Genomic DNA, 19,085 nt, shown 5'->3' with positions numbered 1-19,085 from the left:
ATGTTTGCACTACTTTGAATTTGAATTTGAGGAAAAAATTGGTATGAGTCTTGATTGAATAATTTATTTTTAAAAAAGCTAAATAAAGAAGATGATGATAGTACAAAACATAAGAACCTTCTATCAATCCACTACGGGCCATTTTATCAACTCAAATAAGCCAGTTCTGCGGTGGTGTACTGTATCATCACAAGGACATCTGCAACAAGTGCAAAAAAACACTTATCATTGACTACAATGGACAGAACAAAAATTGAACATGAAGATTAATACGTTTTTAAAAAATCAAGCTGCAAGTCTTCTACACGTATACAATCTGCAGTATCCAATGGAGATGTGCCACTATTTTTTGAACAGGCCTAATAAAAGCCCAGATATTAATTTTCAAATACCAAAGAATGACAGTGAAACTTATAGTACAAAAGTAAGCTCATAATTAAAGTGAACTAATGTTGACAAAGTAAATCAAACGAGGAGAAAGTGAGGTCTTCAGATGCTGGAGATCAGAGCTGAAAGTGTGTTGCTGGAAAAGCGCAGCAGGTCAGGCAGCATCCAAGGAGCAGGAGAATCGATGTTTCAGGCATAAGTTCCTGAAGAAGGGCTTATGCCCGAAACGTCGATTCTCCTGCTCCTTGAATGCTGCCTGACCTGCTGCGCTTTTCCAGCAACACATTTTCAGCAAAGTAAATCAAACAACAAGCTTTCTCCTTTACAAAGCTAAGCAAAAAATGATTGTTTTATTTGCAGGACATTCACAAGCTTACCTCCTACTGTTTCTCTTTCCTCCTCCTCAATGCTATTTTTGATGCACTCATACTCTTCATCAATGTTTTGAGTTCCACGAATCTGACTTAAGACTCTGCGAGCTTTCTGAGTTTTTCCTTTTTGCACCAACCACCGTGGACTTTCTGGAAGGAAAAGGAATCCCACGAACTGGACAACAGCAGGAACAGCTGAAAGACCAAGCATGTATCTGGAACAGCAATTACAATATTAAGGGTAAACTCGTTTGCTAGTACATAATTGTTTTGAATGTTATGGTAGTTCCAAACAAAATTAAGCTGTAAAAGTTTACTTCAAAGTATTGCAAAATGCAAATTAAGCAAGTAATGCAAAGCACTGATGCAGCAATTTCTATGCCTCTTTCGTAGCAAGTTCAAATAGCATTTCAGTGTCATGAAAATGAAGAAAACCAATTCTGAATAACAAGATGATTAAAGATGCTAAAATATTTGTGAGCAGTTTATCTAAACTAGTATTAGCATCAAACATAAAACACTGACCAACAGAACAGCTTGAGGGAAAGAGACTGAAAAATGGACAAGAAAGAAGAAATACAGTAGAGAGTGAAGAGGAAGACAAAGTATAGGGAAAAAAAAGACAAAGCAGAGGAATGGTAAAATCTGATGTGAATTTAGGGGAAATTGAGAACAAAAGAACGCCCTGGCAAAGGAAACAGCTTGTTATTTTGTGGAGGGATTGTTGGTACAGAGGTCAAACTGGTTTAAACAGGATTGAAAAATTAAGCAGTATGGCAGCATCTGTAAACTTAACAATTGGAACCAAAACATTAACTCCATTTCATTTTCCAATAAATTTTCCAGCAAATCTATATTTTTTATTTCAGAATTTTGGCAGCCACAATATATTCTTTTCAGGAGCAAATTACAAGTTAAATACCACTGTCAGACCTAGTTACTCTGGTCTAGTAAAGTTAATTTGGAGTAATTTTTGAATGATCCCATTGTTTGGCACACGGTGGTAATTGTCCACTCGGGTTAAATTCAGCAGTCATGATGGTATTGTCCACCAGGGTTAAATCTGGCAGTCACCCCAATGTCCATGGGTAATATCAAGAAGGGTAGCATGTAAAAAATATTTTGGCAAAACACAGACTGTATTAATTCAGAGGATGAGAGGTAATTGAAATTGATATGACAATTGCACTGAGAAAAGTAATGCTTGACACAAATGACGGCAATAGATATAGTAGGAATTAATTGTAGCAAATCTTACAGGAATCGAGAAAACACAGAGCTGATGCAATTTCTGACAGTGACAAGTACTATGGACAAGCTTATTACAAGGGATATGAAGTACAAGAATAAAAAAGGTCTTGCTTCAATCGTACCAGACTTTGAGATTAAAATCGGGAATGGTATGCAGTTTTGATCTCCATATTTAAGGAAAGACCGACTCCCATTGGAAGCAGTAAAGTGATGATTCATTATACTGGATGAGAGGTTGTTTCCCCAACTGGTGAAAACTGTAACATGGGGCCACAGCTTCTGAACCAGGAGGTAAATCATTTAATACTGAGATGCAGTGAAATTTTCTTGAAGTACTCTGAATTTTTGAAAATCTCAAAAACAACAAGTTATGGATCTCCCATTGTTACCTACATATCATTAAATATATTCACATTGCTTTGGTCTCAGGGAATGAAGAGCTATGAAGAGCGAATAGGGAAATGGAATTTAATTTTAAGTTCATCATGATCATATTGAATGAAGAAGCAGGATCAATGGGCCATATGATCTACTCCGATTTCACATATTTTATACAACATAAGGAGTTTTTTTTAAATTACTCAAAATACTCAGCAGATCTTTTCGTATTTGTGAAGAAAAGGCAGAGATAACATTTGATTGGAAATGGGAAAAGTTAGAGATGTATCATATTTTAAGCAAATGTCAAAGTTAAAGGCAAGCAATGGGTGCAATTTTGGAGGACATGAAAAAGTATAAAGAGGTCCAAGAAGGAATGTACATAACCAGGACAGCAGAAGAGGGGATTGAGAATAGAAGGCAATAGCATAAGACTGGGTAATTCATTTTTTGAACATTCTTACTCATCTCCAAGATAGGAAAGTATCCAAACATACTAATTAGAATGGGTAGGTCCATGAACTAAACCAGTAAATTATAAGAACATTATCCCATTTCAGGAGATATCAGGATCAGTGTTTTACAAGTTCAAGTAGGTCTTCAGTTTTCATTTCAGGAGAATTATGGAACAAAGGTGAGAAAAGATTGAAGTTATGGTTTTTGGTTTTCCATGATGAGATTGGAAAAAAACAAATGCAACAGTATTTTTGTTTGTTTTTAACATCTTCCCTGACTGAATTTATTTCCCACCTCTCAACACAGTAATTAAAAAAAAATAGTGGAACGCCTGGTATCCCACTACCTCACCAAAGTGATTTTATGTATATGTTAAAGACAAGACTGCTAACTGAGCAATGTCAGTCTATACAATGCAGTTAAGCCCCAACTTCACCTCTTCCAGCATACCCAACCATTTAAGCAGAAGTCAGACAGTATTTTGCTTATACATTGCAACCTCCAATTTTATACCATGCATGGTGTGTAACAAATACAATCTCATGTTCAGGAGCAAAAGATTTGGAAATTACTTTACCAAACCTATCTTGTCTGTAACCAACTCACTGTCCTTTGGCTGTCACAATGACTCCCCACTTCATTCTCAGTCCAACACCACCACCTGTGGCTTCCAAGCCAATGTCAAAAGACCCTCAAAATCCGATGTGGTATCGAGACAAAATGCACATTTGTATTATTGTTTAATTAAACTGTAAACAGCTGAAGGACCCTCTCTACAGCATTAACAGTATTCCTAAAATGATGGATTTTAAAACTACACTATTTTGAAAAAAACTGCTCAAGTTTGTACATATTTGTAGGATTTGGCCATTGAACGAGAATGTTATAAAATTGTAATCTTCACTTCAATAAGCCATTTTATTTGAACCCAGGGTCAAACCTACTTTTCTCTACAAGCAGTAGATGAGGGCTAAAATGTTGTACTTTCACATTTAACATTGTTTCCTTATTAACTTTATTTTCCTTAAATCTTTCTCTTCTCATCCATCTTCACATTGTCACATGGAAGGGGAACAATAAACATGGTGCGTTCTTCCTGCTTAATGTGGGATATTGGGCACAGATCTAGTGCACAGCACCAGAACGTTGCAGAAGTGTTTCCAGCTGCAGCACCGAGAAGCTTGAGTTTTGAAACTGGATAGACTAGAACTGGAGCATTTAAGAGGCTGAGTGCAGGGAGGTGATCACCCCACATGTTGAGACTCCACTGGCAGCGAAGAACGCATGACCATCTGCTAGAAGAAGATGCTAAACATGTAATGCAGGAATTCTGTGGCTATTCCCTCCAAAACAGGTACAGGCATACAGTTCAGGGGAATGGCCTCTGAGATGAAAAAACAACAGTAAAATGTTTTGCACCATGGCTGGATTTGCTGCATCGATCCAGCCATGGAGTGAAGGAACAAGTATGGCAAGGCTATAGTAATAGGGGATTCATAAGGGGAAATGGAGATTTCCATGGCTGCAAGGAGACTCCAGGATGTGCCAGGATGTTATGTTCAAAAAAGGTCTCGGGAGCAGCTACAGGACATCCTCAAGGGGAAGATGAACAGCTAGTGGTTATGTTACCAATGACCCGGGGTAACAAAGGATGAGATTGCAAAAGCAGAACATAGGCAGTTAGGAAGCAAGTTAAAAAGTAGGACATTAGAGCTAGTGATCTCAGAATTCCTACCAGCACCACATGCCAAGTCAGAGAAGAAACAGCAAGTTAATATATGGCTGGACAAATGGTGGGAATGGGAGAGTTTTCGATTCTTGGAATATGGGGCCAGTACTTGGGGAGGTGAGGCCAGTACTGGGGGAGGTGGGGCCAGTACAAGCTGGACAGGTAGCACCTGTGCAAAACTGGAACTGATGTCCTGGGGGAGTATTTGCTAAAGTGGTGGAGAGAATTTAAACTAAAATAGCAGGGGTTAGGAAGCTCTACAAGGAGAAAGAAAAGAAAGAAGTACAAAACAAATGCAAGAAAAATGATAGATGGAGAATTCAAAGGCACGAATCAAACAGGGCCTCAGTTCAAAATAACTTGATGGGTCGAAATGTTAAAAAGACAGACCCCGAAACTTGTGTCTTAAGTGTACAGAGATTCACAGTAAAGTGAATGAATTAATGATGCAAATAGATTTAAACGCATACTACATAATCGTTATTGTAGGGTGACCACTATGGGATCTAAATATCGAAGGTATTCAATTTTTGGAAGGACACACAAAAAGGAAATGGAAATGGAGTAGCAATACTGGTTAAAGAAAACAAATACACAATAGTGAGGAAGAATTTTAGCTCACGGGGAGTCTGTATGAATGGAGCTCAGAAACACCAAGAGGCAGAGAACAACAGTGGGGTTGTATATATTGTGGCGGTAATGTGAATAAGACATTGAACAGGAAAATAGAGATGCAAATCATAAAAGGTACAGTTGTAATCATAGGTGACATTGCATACAGATTGGACAAATCATATCAGTAAAAATACCTTAGGAAGAGGAATTCCTGATTGTGTACACAATGGCTTTCTGGTCAATGCGTTGAGGTCGCCCTAGATTGAATATTGCATAATGAGAAAGGAACAGTTAGCAATCTGACTGTGCAGCGCCCTTAGGGAAGACTGGTGATCATGTGAAATAATTCTTCCTTAAGAGAAAGTGTGACATAGCTGACTCATGTCCTGAATCTAAATATGCAAAACTACAATGGTAAGAGGTGTCAGCTGGCTGTGTTAAATTGGGGAACATAGGATGACAGGGGATGAGCAATGGAAAACACTTAAAATGCACAAGAAAATCTGCAGCAATTGTTTATTGTTTGGTACAAAAATAAAACCAGAAAACTGTCCCAAACATGGCTAACAAAGGAAATGAGGATAAGTATCAGATCTAAGGATGGGGCATACAAATTAGCAACATAGAAAATAATCCAACAGACCTAGGGATTGAATGCAGTTTAGATTTCAGGACAAAAGAATGGTTGGGATGGGGGGGGTGGAGGTGCATAGAGTATGAGAATACAATGAGTTTTCAAAGCAATGGTTAAGGATTAAACACATGAAGAGATAAAAGATTAGTGAGGACAAATGTAGGTCCCTTATACTCGGAAACAGGGCAAGTTACAACAAGAAACAAACAGATAGCACACTTACAAAAAATGTACTTAGGTTCTGTCTTCACAAAGGAGGACATCAATAACATCCCAAAAATGAGGGATCACAGGGCCCTAAGTGAGAGGAAAGAACTGAAGGAAATCAGTATTTGGTTAAGGAAATAGTGTTGCGGAAATTGATGGATTAAAGGCTGGGGATAAGGTAGGTGGAAAGGTGATAGGTGGGTGCAGATGCAACGTAATTGTGATACGTCGATGGGGAGGATAAAGCGGATAGGTGGGAAAGATGATGGCTAGGTAGGTCAGATCATGAAGGTGGTGCTGAGTTGGAGGGTTGGATTTGGGATGACGTGAAGGGTGAGGAGATTTGGAAACTAGTGAAGTCGATGTTGATGCCATATGGTTGGAAAGTCCCGAGGCAGAAGGTGAGGCATTCTTTTTCCAGATGATGGTTGGCTTTGATTTGGTTGTGGAGGTGGCCCAGGACTTGCATGTCTTTGGAGGAGTCAGAGGGGGAGTTGAAGTAGTTGGCCAGAGGCCTGTATTCCAGCGACATTCCCTGAACCACTCCGCAAGTCGACATTCTGTCTCCCTAACGTAGAGGGGACCACAGAGAGCAATGGACGCAGTAGATGTGGTGGGTGGATTGAAATGATCCATAGGGCCTTAGATGGAGGTGAAGAGGGAGGGTATGGGTGCAGGTTTTACATCTCATGCTGTGGCAAGGGAAGGTACCGGGTGACGAGAGTGGGTTGTTGAAATGGGTGGATTTACCGAGGAAGTCACAGAGGGAGTGGTCTCTGCGAAATGCTGATAGGGGTGGGGAGGGGAAGGGAAAATATCTGTAGTGGTGTGGTCTGACTGTTGGTGGTGGAAATGGTGGAGAACAATGTTCTGTATCCAGAGATTCATGGGCTGAAATCTATCCTTCTTGCAGTTAGAGGGGTGGGGTTTGAGGTCAGAGAAGTGGGAAGTAGAAGAAATGCACTGGCGGGCATTATTGATAACGTGGGAGAAATTGCAGTCCTTGAAATAGAACAACATCTGGGATATCATGGAGTGGAATTGCTCCTCCTGGGAGCAGATATGGTGGAGGCGGAGGAATCGGGACTAGGGGATTGCATTTTTACAGGAGAGGGAATGGGAGGTGGTGTAGTCAAGGTGGCTGTGGGAGTCGGTGGTTTTGAAATAGATGTCTGTGCCAAATCCGTCATCGGAGGCCAGATCCAACCCTCCAACTGGCACTGTCCTCTCGACCTGTCCAACTTCCTTCTCACCCGCCACTCCATCCTCCCCACCTATCTATTACAATTACCTCCTTCCTGCATCCACCTATTGCCTTCCCACCTACCTTCGCCCCAACCCCATATTTACCTCTCAGTCCCCTTCCCCCACCACATTCCTGATGAAGGGCTTATGCCCAATCTCCTGCTCCTCGGATGCTGCCTGACCTGCTGTGGTTTTCCAGTGCCACACTTTTCGACTCCTCTCCAGCACCTGCAGTCCTCACTTCTAAAAATTTAGAGTGTCAGCCTGGAATTATGAAAAGGTAAATCATGCTTGAAAACCTTCTGGAATTTTTTGTGGATCTAGAAGAATTAGAACTAGAAGAAACGATCGGGGGGTGACGGTAGATATGGTTTACTTGGACTTTTTCAGCTTTCGATAAATTTCCATGTAAGAGATTAGCATATAAAAATAAAGCACATAGGATTGCGGTAGTACATTGACAGAGATACAGAACTGGTTTGCAAACACAAAATAAAGTAGGAATAAATGAGTCTTTTCCAAATTAGCAAGTGGCATAATGCAGGAATCAGTGCTCAATTGTCAGATATGTACAATATAACAGCTCCAAATTTGCAGGCAAAAGCTGGGTGGGAGGTGAGTTGCGAGGAGGATACACAGATGCTTCAGTGTGACTTGGACAAATTGTGTGAGTCGGCAAACTCGTGACAGATGAAATATCATGTAGATAAATGCATCCATTTTAGCAGGAAGGCAGATTATCTGAATGGCAATAGATAAGGCAAGGGATAAGTGCAATGAGATCTGGGCACTTTGTACACCATTCACTTAAAATAAGTGCACCTGCATAGGTGCAGCAGGTAACAATAAAGGTGGATGATGTGTTGGCATTCATAATGAGAGGATTTGAGTATAGCAACAGGGAAGTCTTGCTTCAATTTTACAAGGCCTTGGTGAGACAGCTGGACTATTGTGCGCAGTTTTGGTTTTCTTATCTTAAGGGCATTCTGGCTATGGGAGGGTGTGCAAAGATTTACCGGAATGATTCCTGGAAGACTGGTTATGAAGAGAGACAGGAATGGTTAAGAATCTATTCACTGGAATTTAGAAGAATGAGGGGAATCTTGCAGAAACCTATAAAATTCTTACAAATTAAGTTTAGACAAGGTAAAAGCAAGAAGGATGTTCCAACGACCAGGAGTCCAGAAACAGGGATTATAGTCTAAGGATTTGGGATAAGCTATTTAGGATAAAGAGAAATTTCTTCACCTACAGTGGTGAGCTTGTGCAATCCTCTGCCACAGAAAGCAGTTGAGGTCAAATCTGACTATTTCAAGGAGGAGTTAGTTCTTAGGGCTAAAGGGGTCAAAGGGTATTGGGAGTAAGAAGAAATTAGGTACCGAGTTGGAGGATCAGCCATATTCATTTTGAATGGTGAAAACAAGCTAGGAGGGTTAAATGGGCTATTCTTGCTCCTATTTTCTGTTTCTATGCCTGAAGCAGGTAGTCTAATGGATGATTCATGCTGCCACCTTCCTGCATTTACTTTGTGCCAGTACCTAAACAACTTAATATGCCAACTGAGGATTTGTCCATCAAGATTAATATCAAAAATAACTTTTAAAAACAAACATCTAGTTAAAAACAAACATCAAACAGAAGTACAGAAAGAAGCAAGCTAGAAAAGGCTGGAAATTCTCAGCAGCTCAGACAACACCTGTGAAGAGAAACAGTTTGTATTTCGGGTCAGTGACCCTTCAGAATCCTCTCTCTCCATGGATAGTGCCTGAGCTAATTCCTAAAATCAAAAAGATACAGATTAAGTATGAACCATTCAGAAAATTCAAATTAAATATTTATGTATACAATATTGGGATCAGGTTAATTAAACACATACTTCATTGCTGTAGGAGATCTTTTGAAAAGCAGAAGTCAGATATTCTAAGTCAATAGAAAGCAACAGCCCTGAAAAAGAATTCTGCTGCATGCAGAGGTATTGTGCATGACAGGAAATTTATTGACAGATAATAAATGCTAGATCCCTACCAATATCAACAATCAATGTAAATGCTGAGGCAACATGGTTTAGTCCATGACATGAAGATGCAGCTAAGAGCTAAACAAGTTCAGAATCTAAAACCCTACCCAATGCTGAGAACTAATGTTCTGAAACTGGGCACCACTCTTGTTACTCCTTGAACAATATGGCAAATTTATTTCAGTTTAGCCAGGGTAAGGGCATTAACAAAGGGCAGTGAGGAATACTGCCAGCTACATCTCATTCACAAAAGAGAGAAAAAAAGTCATTTTAACACAATCAGGTAATGATCAAGGGAAAAAGGACAGCAACTGTTAACAAGTGAATAGTTTTCCTTCTTTATGATTTTACTGGAGTACATTCCTGTTTGTATTCTTCTTTACATCTGGAAGCAATTTTCACAAAATAGAATAATGATCTTAGTTGAATGTTAACAGTTGTTGGCTATTTTCCACATTGGCCCTATAACGGCTACAATTAGGAAGGATCATAAATGTAATGGGTGAAGCTCGTTTTTATGTTATGGATGTCACTATAACAAATACAAAAATATAGGCAAAAGTCAGAGTATAGGCTGGGTTATCTCCCACAAGGGACAAATGCTAAGGGTGAAGTAAAAATCATTACTGTTTAAAATCAAGACTTCAACTAGTCTGAAGGTAGGGAAAAGCACTGCATCAGCAATATCGAGAATGAGAGTCATGAGGATAATTTCATTTCTTCTTTGGTGAATGTATGCTATCAGCTGCTCTGCTGCATAACTGCATTAGTAAGATATATATTAAGCTTTTTAAATCTGCCACATTGAAAAAAAATTGATGGCAACCAATGAAGAAATTAGCGGGAGGCCAAGATGTGGCCGAGCATATTGGTACTGAAGCAACATTTGAATTTGGGAGCAACATATCGGAGACTGAGGAGAAAATTTCATGTGCAAGACTTGAAAAAGCTGAAGATGTCAATGATGAGGAGGAGACTAAAATAAGGAGGTTGTAAACATAGATTATGAATTTAAAAGTATGGAAATCCATTTGGTCAGGTTCCTGGTGTCAGGAAATTAAGGACCTGTCCACCTCTGTACTTACACCATAATTAGCACCAAAGATCTTGCCAGGGAGTCAAAATAAATCAACAAGGTAGTTGTTGTGGACAAATAAACCAAGGACAGGAATCTGAACATGTCAAGCTTAAGATCCAAAGACAGCATTAAGAACTCTTATATGCATATATGATAAAAGGAAGTAACAAATGCAAAGATTTTAGGCAATGGATTTTTTCCTTTAATATTAATTCATCGGATCTGAACATCATTGGCCTTCTTTTGTTGCTATCCATATGTGCCCTCAAGAAGTGGAGGTAATCTACTTCTTAGACATTGCAGTACATGTGGTATGGGTATAGACACAGTACTGCTGGGATGAAAGTCAGTGGCTAGGGTCAAAATTATCAATGGCTAATGCAACGTTGGTTTCAGGTTGAACTTGAAGTGATGGGGGGGAAGGCAGTGCAATAATACATTGTGCAACTGCAGAACTTTAAAGCATTCCTGAATAACAATACGAAAATAGATACATAAATCACGGTATTATTGAGCTTATGATGGCATACAAGAGCAGAGTCAAAAAAGTGTGGCACTGGAAAAGCACAGCAGGTCAGGCAACATCCGACGAGCAGGTCAACATTTCGGGCATAAGCCCTTCATCAGGAATGTGAGGGGTGTGCTGGTACAGAGATAAATAGGAGGGTAGGGTGAGGCTGGGTGGGGTAAGTAACTGGGAAAGTGATAAGTGGATGCAGGCAGGGTGTTAGTTGTGATAGGTCAGGGAAAGGGTGGAGTGGGTAGGTGGGAAGGAAGATGGACAGGTGGGACAGGTCAATTCAGCAATGTCGAGTTGAAGGGTTGGATCTGGGATGAGTTGAGCAAGGGGAGATTTGCAAAATTGATGCCATGTGGTTGAAGTGCCCCAAGGAGAAAAGATGATGCATTCTTCCTCCAGTTGCCAGATGGCTTGGATTGGTCAGTGGAAGTGGCTCAGGACTTGCATGCTCTTGTAGTGGGAGGGGAGTTGAAGAGTGGGAGTATAAGCACAGAGTAAAACAAAAGGTGACATCATGCAACATGAGACGCTTGTGATTCTTCATCTGTTGACTGGACAAAGGAAAACAGAGAGGTGGAATAAAAGTCAACTAGTTACTGAAAGGTCAATACTTTGAAGCGTTAACGGAGAAAACCAAATTTTGTATGATGAACGCATGAATACAATAAGTCAGCATAATAACTTCTTAACTGTGATTGATGATGTAACAGTTTGTACTTTGGTCGACAATCTTAACTTGTTTGAGGAATTTGCACTTTTTTTTACAAATCCTGAGAGAAACGAGCCTCAATCAGGATTTTGTTTTTAAGTGTCAGCCTTGTAAATTTGGGACCTGCACTTAATATCCATGCAAATCATGGTTATAAATCTCTTCCATAATCTACAATTATCATTAAAAATTTAACTTTAACATCCAATATCTAATTATAAAATCACCTAACTCTAGGCTCATAACATTGAAACCTCTCTATCTGAATTCGATATTGTAGTTCTACAATTTTAAAATCCAGTTGTAGTAAGATTAAAAACTTAAGCAAAGTGGTATTTTCAATATTTTGTAAATCAACTTGTTCAGAGATGCTATTACACATGTTTGGGTCAAGTGGGACTTTAAGGCAGGTTTGCTGCGCTCAGAGGCAAGGATATGTTGTAAAAAGAACAGGGAGAGCATTTATTTGTACTGGTTTCTCTCCAGGTTCATTCACAAAGTGAAAGCTTTTATGCTCTCTCAGCAAAACAAGAAAATGTGGCCCTCATGTCAAAGCACTAAGCTTTTGATCCTATGAAATCAAACTCACTATTAACCATGGATCATAAAACTTCCCTACCCATCTGTTATAATTATGCTAGATGCAAGATGTCTTGGATCCTCTTTAAAATTTAAATAAAGGGATCATCTGACTTGTCCAAATTACCACTGCCAGGGAAAGTAAAGCAAAACAAGCCAGAATATGGACAATCAGAAATAACATTTTTAATGACTGAAGAGTAGCAAATCATGCAAATGAAAGGATTGATAAACTTATGGCAAAAAACCATGGCAGCTAGTGTACAAAGTGAGCATTAAGTATTGCACTCTTTCTAAATTACACGATTATAAAATTAACAAATCACAGCCATTCAAATAGCCTACTTAGTGGGATAACAATTATCTGAGACAGGGATTGGAATACAATGCAAACCCTAGTAAAACAATGGAGGCAATTTTAAAAAAAAATTCCAAAAACATAAATGAAATGATTATTTTATTCAGATCAGAGGAATGTGATCCACTCATATTAACCTGGCAGGGCTGATAAAAGACACTATAAAATAATCATTTGATAAAGAATAAATTCAGGCAAAAACAAAGGTATAAAGAGTTCGAGAAAACATATCAGGTAAAAACTCCTAATTTTGACAACATTCTTTGTAACTGGCAGCTTTAAAAAAATTGATTTTAAGATATCTGCAAATGTATCCAAATGTTTAAAAACAAGTCACTTAGTTAATGATTGATTTGATGACAGATTAAAATTAGTCTAGTTTTGTATAATTTTGCTGTACATACTAAACTTAAGCCAGTCTCAGGTTCCCTACCTGCTCTCAGCCCAAGTATTTTTCAAAGCATAGGAAAGACCTTGAAGGTAAAACAAAACAAAAGGTTTGTACAGTAGCTGTATGAAATACACTACACAAACATTTTTGATTTAACTGGTTTTGTGTCACCAAGAAATCAATTTATTTTGTGTTCTATGTTAACAGTTAAAAAGTTTTTGTTCATAAACGATTTCACAGTAGACAGCTGCAGGGAGCCACATTGTTTATCCTATACAAAAACAATTCTGATGTCATTATAATCTTCTAGTTCCTAGAAACTGTAAAATCCACCAATCTCCAAAAGCATACATTCATTCAAAACTCTGCCTCCTGTATCAAGTATGAGCTGACATTTACAGATGTCACCCAGGTTTTAATCTATATTTGCTCCCAGTCCTCCATGCTCTTTCATGACTGTGCCAGTCTGCGTCTCAATCTCCTCCAGCCTAACCTCAAGGATCCCATAGCACCTTGCCTATGTCAGCGGACTAATGTTCCAGAGGGGAGGTCAAATTCAGTCTGACAGCTAGAGAATATCAATTCAATTAATTAAATAAATTTGGCAGTAAAATCTTGCATCAATACAAAAGCTTGTATTTAATCTACCTAATTTTATTAATTATTAAATTGGCTAACACCCGATGAGATAGCATCTTTCCACAAGTTGGTCTATATGACTCCAATCAATAACAATGGTCGTTGCATTTTAAAATAGCACTCTCCAAAATTTTCTTGATTAGGAATCAGTGATAAATGCTAGCTTCTGAGTAACACCCAAATCCTGTGAAACAATACAAAAATCCCTCAAAAGTCAATTTTTTCTGACAGCTTTACCTTCTCACTCTACACAATTCTTTATTCCATGACTCTTGTATCTTGAACTCTTTAGTTCATTAAGTTTTGTAATCCCTTTGCTAAAACCCCTATTTGACTCTTTCCTTTTTGGCCAAGATTTTTGTTATCCCTTTTGGCTTGGTTGAAAATGGATGATTATGGCAACATTAATTTAATATTTCACAATTAATATTATACGTTTTGTCATAATGCAGAAAACATTCTAAAAGGTTATTCAGCAATGGTAAAATCAGAATGGAAATTGAAGCTGTGCAAAGACAAATCAAAAGGATTTTACAGATAAATGAGAACTTTAAACTGAAAATATTCTGGAACCAAAGCCCACAGCAGTCAAAAACGAATGGTGTTTCGGACTTGGTCCAGAACGGGCTACGATTTGCATTTTCAGTATTTTCTAAATCTTAAGAAGTGTGGAAGATGGTCAGGAATGCAACTAATGACTGAATTGTAATGATTGAGAAACAAACAAGTGGCTCAGCAGCAGATGAGCAATTCTTAGAAAGTCGAAGCAGGTAGTCCTTGTTATAGGGAAAGTCTCGGGTCACTTTAGGGTTGGAATAATATCTGAAGCTATGTATGATCAAGTTTAACCCAAAAACAGTGGATCAATTTGGGTGGGGCAGTGAAACTAGTGACAAAGATGTGAAAAATCCAACAGAGGTTCAAGTCTACACTGTAGTGATTGAAACACAGTCAGCTGGTGGATCTCAGTATATGAGTTCCATGTTTGGGGCTATTAACTTGGTCCAATCAGGGAGCCCTGGCTTACAGATATAAACAGGAGTGTTTTCCCCCTCCAACTCTATTTTGATTTAGTCCCTGCCCTCCCCTTCACTGTTTGATCACACAGCATTGCCCTTTGTGAGGGGCACTGCTCGTCACTGGCCACTCGGGTGTTTTCCTATCTTCCTGGTGGTGGAAATTGAATAAAGATTCGTACACCTTGTGTCTCTCACTGTCTCTCACACAAAAGAAAATTTAAAAAAAAATAAACAGGAGTGTCAGGGGTTCACTGTAGGAGTCTGTTCTGAGCTAGCTGGATCAGTGTCATGCACTTTGCACTTGTAAAGAAAGGGTGACTTGATGGGATAGCAATCTTTGTGGAATTATTTCATATAATATGGTAAGTTTGTATGCTCCTCTCCTGTATAAACGAAACTGTAGGAGAGGAAAACTCTATACCATCAAGAAGCATTTTCCTCTAAAATGGCACATTCGTTGCCTCCATGGATCCTTATTTTTCCATTTCCTTTTCCCTGCAATCCCAGGATAAAACATTTAACTTCAAACAAATTTGCAGCAAATGTTCAAACAGACTTACTGATTCTGTAACTAGATGGTTCAGAAAACCAGTTATCAATAGGCTGCACAAGTATTGTAGAGATACTTCATATTTACTATTTCTTGGAGGATGTGGTTTTGAAGGATTGTGGAAAAACGTACTATTTCAAGTTTTTTTTTGAAATACCTGAGTGATTTCTTTGAGAGGTAATTGAAAGGTCACTGAACATTGGAGACTGCCTTTTCCACAAGAAAAACTAGGTTTTGTAGAAATTAGTAGCGGAGATAATTGCTTGTTTTGCTGTTGACTCCTACTGGGCTGTTTGAACAATAACTGGTTAAAGGAGCTTATTAATTTTAATCTGCTGTTTAATTGGGGGAACAAATATTTTGTAAGGCAGGACTGCCCAGTTGATCTCCTTTTTCTGAATCCGCTTCTTGAGTTCAGGGCGAAACCTATTTGTTCTTCTGGGCCACTGAAGAAACATTTCCTAAGCAAGCTGATTCTCCAGGAGACAGTATATGATTTATGACTTAATTATACATATAAAGGGGAAAACTTCAGAACATCCCTTGCTTTGTCTTTTTATCTTCAGGAACAATCCATTGGTCAAAAGGTTTCTCTTAAGGAAGCCAATCTCTGAAGATAACTCTTAAAAAAGAAACTCTTCCTGATGAGATTGTGCACATTTTGGTGTTATTTAGAGCTCGGTATTACTGACTGCATTGTATTGAATACATTTTATGCTAAAAATAAACCATTTTGTTTGGTTAAAATACCTAATCTATATATTTTTATTTAAAACCTGACAATGATAAAGCATTTAACTGCCAAATTTGGTAACTGACAAAACTTTATGTTATGACCCTTGAGAAATGGGACTGAAGTGAGGATGCACTTCTACAACCCAATTCATACTATAAAACTTGTACTTCAAGAAGGATACAGAATGCAGACATTTCATTCAAATTAGAGTAATGATAAATAGAATAGGAGGAGGAAAGGCATCAGAATTTTTTGTAACATATCAAAATGGCTTTAGCAACTGCCCAGAATTTTTCCGATAAGGTCTGATTTATGCTTGAATGATTTGCAAAGCGAAACCAAGTTTCGTCTCATTAAGTTGGAAATATAATTAGAATTTAAAGCAGGGGCTAAATAGGCAGAAGTAATTGAGATTATAGTGCAGCATTCAAAATTGGAAGGACAGCTCAGAAAAACAGACGCATAGTTGGATTGGGTCAAATTCAACTACAGAGAAAACAGCTTGAGAAAAATCAAAGAAATAGAAATGAAATTGAAAAAAAACATTGAATTTCAAGGAAAAGGAAGGGAAATTGAATAAGCACATTGGAGGATGAAAGAGCATTTAAAAAGTTGGAACTAAAATTGTAGAGAGTAAAAAAAAGAGGCAAGATGACAAGAAGAAGAAAGGCAATACCAACTTAAAAAGCAAGAAATAAATGAACCGACCCTGGGGAATATTCTAACGGTGAAGGATCAGAAACTAATCCAACACCCACTAACAGCTGTTTTGATTTGTGCAAGTCCTCCCAAGATTTGATGGAGAGAGAGACAGATGCATTTCTTTCTTTTGAAAAGATTCCCAAGCAAATGAAGTGGTGATAAGAAAATTGTATACTGCTCAAAGTAGGTTGACAGACCATGAATTTATGCTTTGCGTTTTAAGTTGATTTCTACATGTTATGAGGTGGCAAAAATAAGGCTTATTCTCCACGTACAAGTTAGTCCTCAAAGTTTGCACAGAAATTTGGAACATCCAGAATAAGCCAGGACAGTCATATATAGGTAAAGCAAGTAATTTTAACAGCTGGATGCAGGCATTACAAGTACACACAACACATGAAGCCTTAATGGAAATAGCAGAAAAATTAAAACATGCCTTCCTACATCATGAATAATTTACTTAAAAAACCCAGGTTGCAACAGCATGACAGGCAATGGAAACAGCCACAGTCCAAAAATCCAAAAGTTTTATCCTCATCCCCCACAAACCAAAGCTGAATAAAAGGAGACACCTGGAGCTTGATCAAATGCCTGAAATAGCAACCGGATGGATTTACAGAATCATAGAGATACACAGCATGGAAACGGACCCTTTCAGTCCAACTCGTCCATGCTGACCAGATATCCTAAAATTAACTGGTCCTATTTGCCTGCATTTGGCCCATATCCCTCTAAACTCTTCCTATTCATGTACCCAACCAGATGCCTTTTAAAATGTTGCAATTGTACCAGCCTCCACCACTTCAACTGGCAGGTCATTCCATACATAGACCAGAACTGAAAATGTGTTGCTGGAAAAGCACAGGTCAGGCAGCATCCAAGGAACAGGAGATTCGACGTTTTGGGCATAAGCCCTTCTTCAGGAATACACAGACCACCCTCTGCAGGAAAAAGTTGTCTCATAGGTTCCTTTTAAATCGTTTCTCTCTCACCCTAAACTTATGCCCTCTAGTTTTGGACTCCCGTACCCTTGGGGACAAAGATCTTTTGTATTCAACCTATCCACGACCCTCATGATTTTATGAGCCTCTATAAGCCCTCAGGCTCCAACGGTCCAGGGGAAATAGTCCCTGTCTATTGGGCCTCTCTCGAAAGCTCAAATCCTCCAACCCTGGCAACATCCTTGTAAATCTTTTCTGAATCCTTTCAAGTTTCACAATATCCTTCCTACAGCAAGGAAACCTGAATTGCACACAGTATTCCAATAGTATTCAATGCACTGTCTGGTGTTCTTCTGTAGATGAAGTGGATTTATTCCTACCGAATAACTTGACGGGAGCAAGCATAGACTTTCTGACTATTGGAGAAATTACCAATTAAAATCAAGAAACAACAGTACAGAAGAGGTTCTGGGACGTTTCCTTCCATTAGCCATTGATTAGGTCATAACAAATCAATGTCCATTGATAAAAATTCAATTCGCAGGTGGATAATGCAAAGTGGACTGCCTTGAACATTTTAGTGGAACATTGCACTAATTGAGCAACAGCAAGAGTGTAAGAACTATAATAGATTCGTAATGATGTTGGGCTTGTTTTAAAGGTAGAGTATCCTATGGACTCTGTTGTTAAGCGGTGGAAAGAGCAGAAATGAAATCCACATCATTCTCAAGCAACAGGAACAGCTGTCAGTCTAAAGATGGCACTATAGGCCATCTTTAAATAAGATCGTGAGAGGGAAAGACTGAGGCAGCAAAATTATTCTCAAGGTGGAGCTGACAAGTAGAGGCCATCAAATAAGGCCATATTCATAAAACCATTTTCATTTATTGCTTCCCTCATCCAACAGCCAGCTGGTAAGTATGACAAGACGACAACAGAATTTTGAAATAATAAAATATATTGAAAGGGTGCAGCCAAAGCAGTACTAGTTAGTATAAAGGTGGGGAAGTCTGCAGATGTGCTGGTGCTCAAGTCACTGAGCGTAAAACACGATGATGAGAGCGCGACTCGTGGATTCACTCTCAGCCCATCAACCAACTGACATTATTGGTCCTAGCTGCATATACATGAGAACCAGCAGCCATTCTCATGTTTGAAACAATTACTGTGTTGTTTTAAAATTGTACAACAATGCAAAACCGGGGTCTGAGGTGGTCAGGGAGGGATCTGCTGCCAGCGAAGCATCCAATCACTCAAAAGGAACTGGCACTTTGGGTCCTGAGGTAACAGATATTACACAAATGGTTAAGCCAAGATGTGTTAAGTCAATTCAAATGTTCATCATAACAGAGTGTATGAGAGCGTTTTTTTCACAATTAGAGATGTTAGCTCTTGAGCAGAGATTTATAATTGTCGAGCTTACGCTTTCAGTTGGAGTTTGTCTGCTTCCTGTATAGTTTGGAACAAGCAAATGCTTAGGTCTGCTGCAGAAGTGAAATTTGTCTCTTACCCCCAGCTGTGTGAATAAGTCTACCACCTGCATGTGCCTTTGTTACTTTAAGTGAACTTCAGC

General features: G+C 38.8%; 1 protein-coding gene across 3 annotated transcripts in view; it reads right to left on the bottom strand.

The window, feature by feature from the left end:
- Positions 1–19,085, bottom strand: part of LOC132826763 (proton myo-inositol cotransporter-like) — a 135,448-nt gene that overhangs the window by 63,088 nt on the left and 53,275 nt on the right. For all 3 annotated transcript variants that reach the window (XM_060842941.1, XM_060842943.1, XM_060842942.1), the window contains exon 3: positions 765–973. In XM_060842941.1, the coding sequence (XP_060698924.1) occupies positions 765–973 (209 nt within the window). The remainder of the gene's footprint in view (positions 1–764; positions 974–19,085) is intronic.

The sequence above is a fragment of the Hemiscyllium ocellatum genome, chromosome 23 (genome assembly GCF_020745735.1).
Source record: "Hemiscyllium ocellatum isolate sHemOce1 chromosome 23, sHemOce1.pat.X.cur, whole genome shotgun sequence".
Lineage (NCBI taxonomy): Eukaryota > Metazoa > Chordata > Chondrichthyes > Orectolobiformes > Hemiscylliidae > Hemiscyllium > Hemiscyllium ocellatum.
Note: the sequence above shows the minus strand (reverse complement) of the source record. Positions and strands in the feature narration are given on the sequence as shown.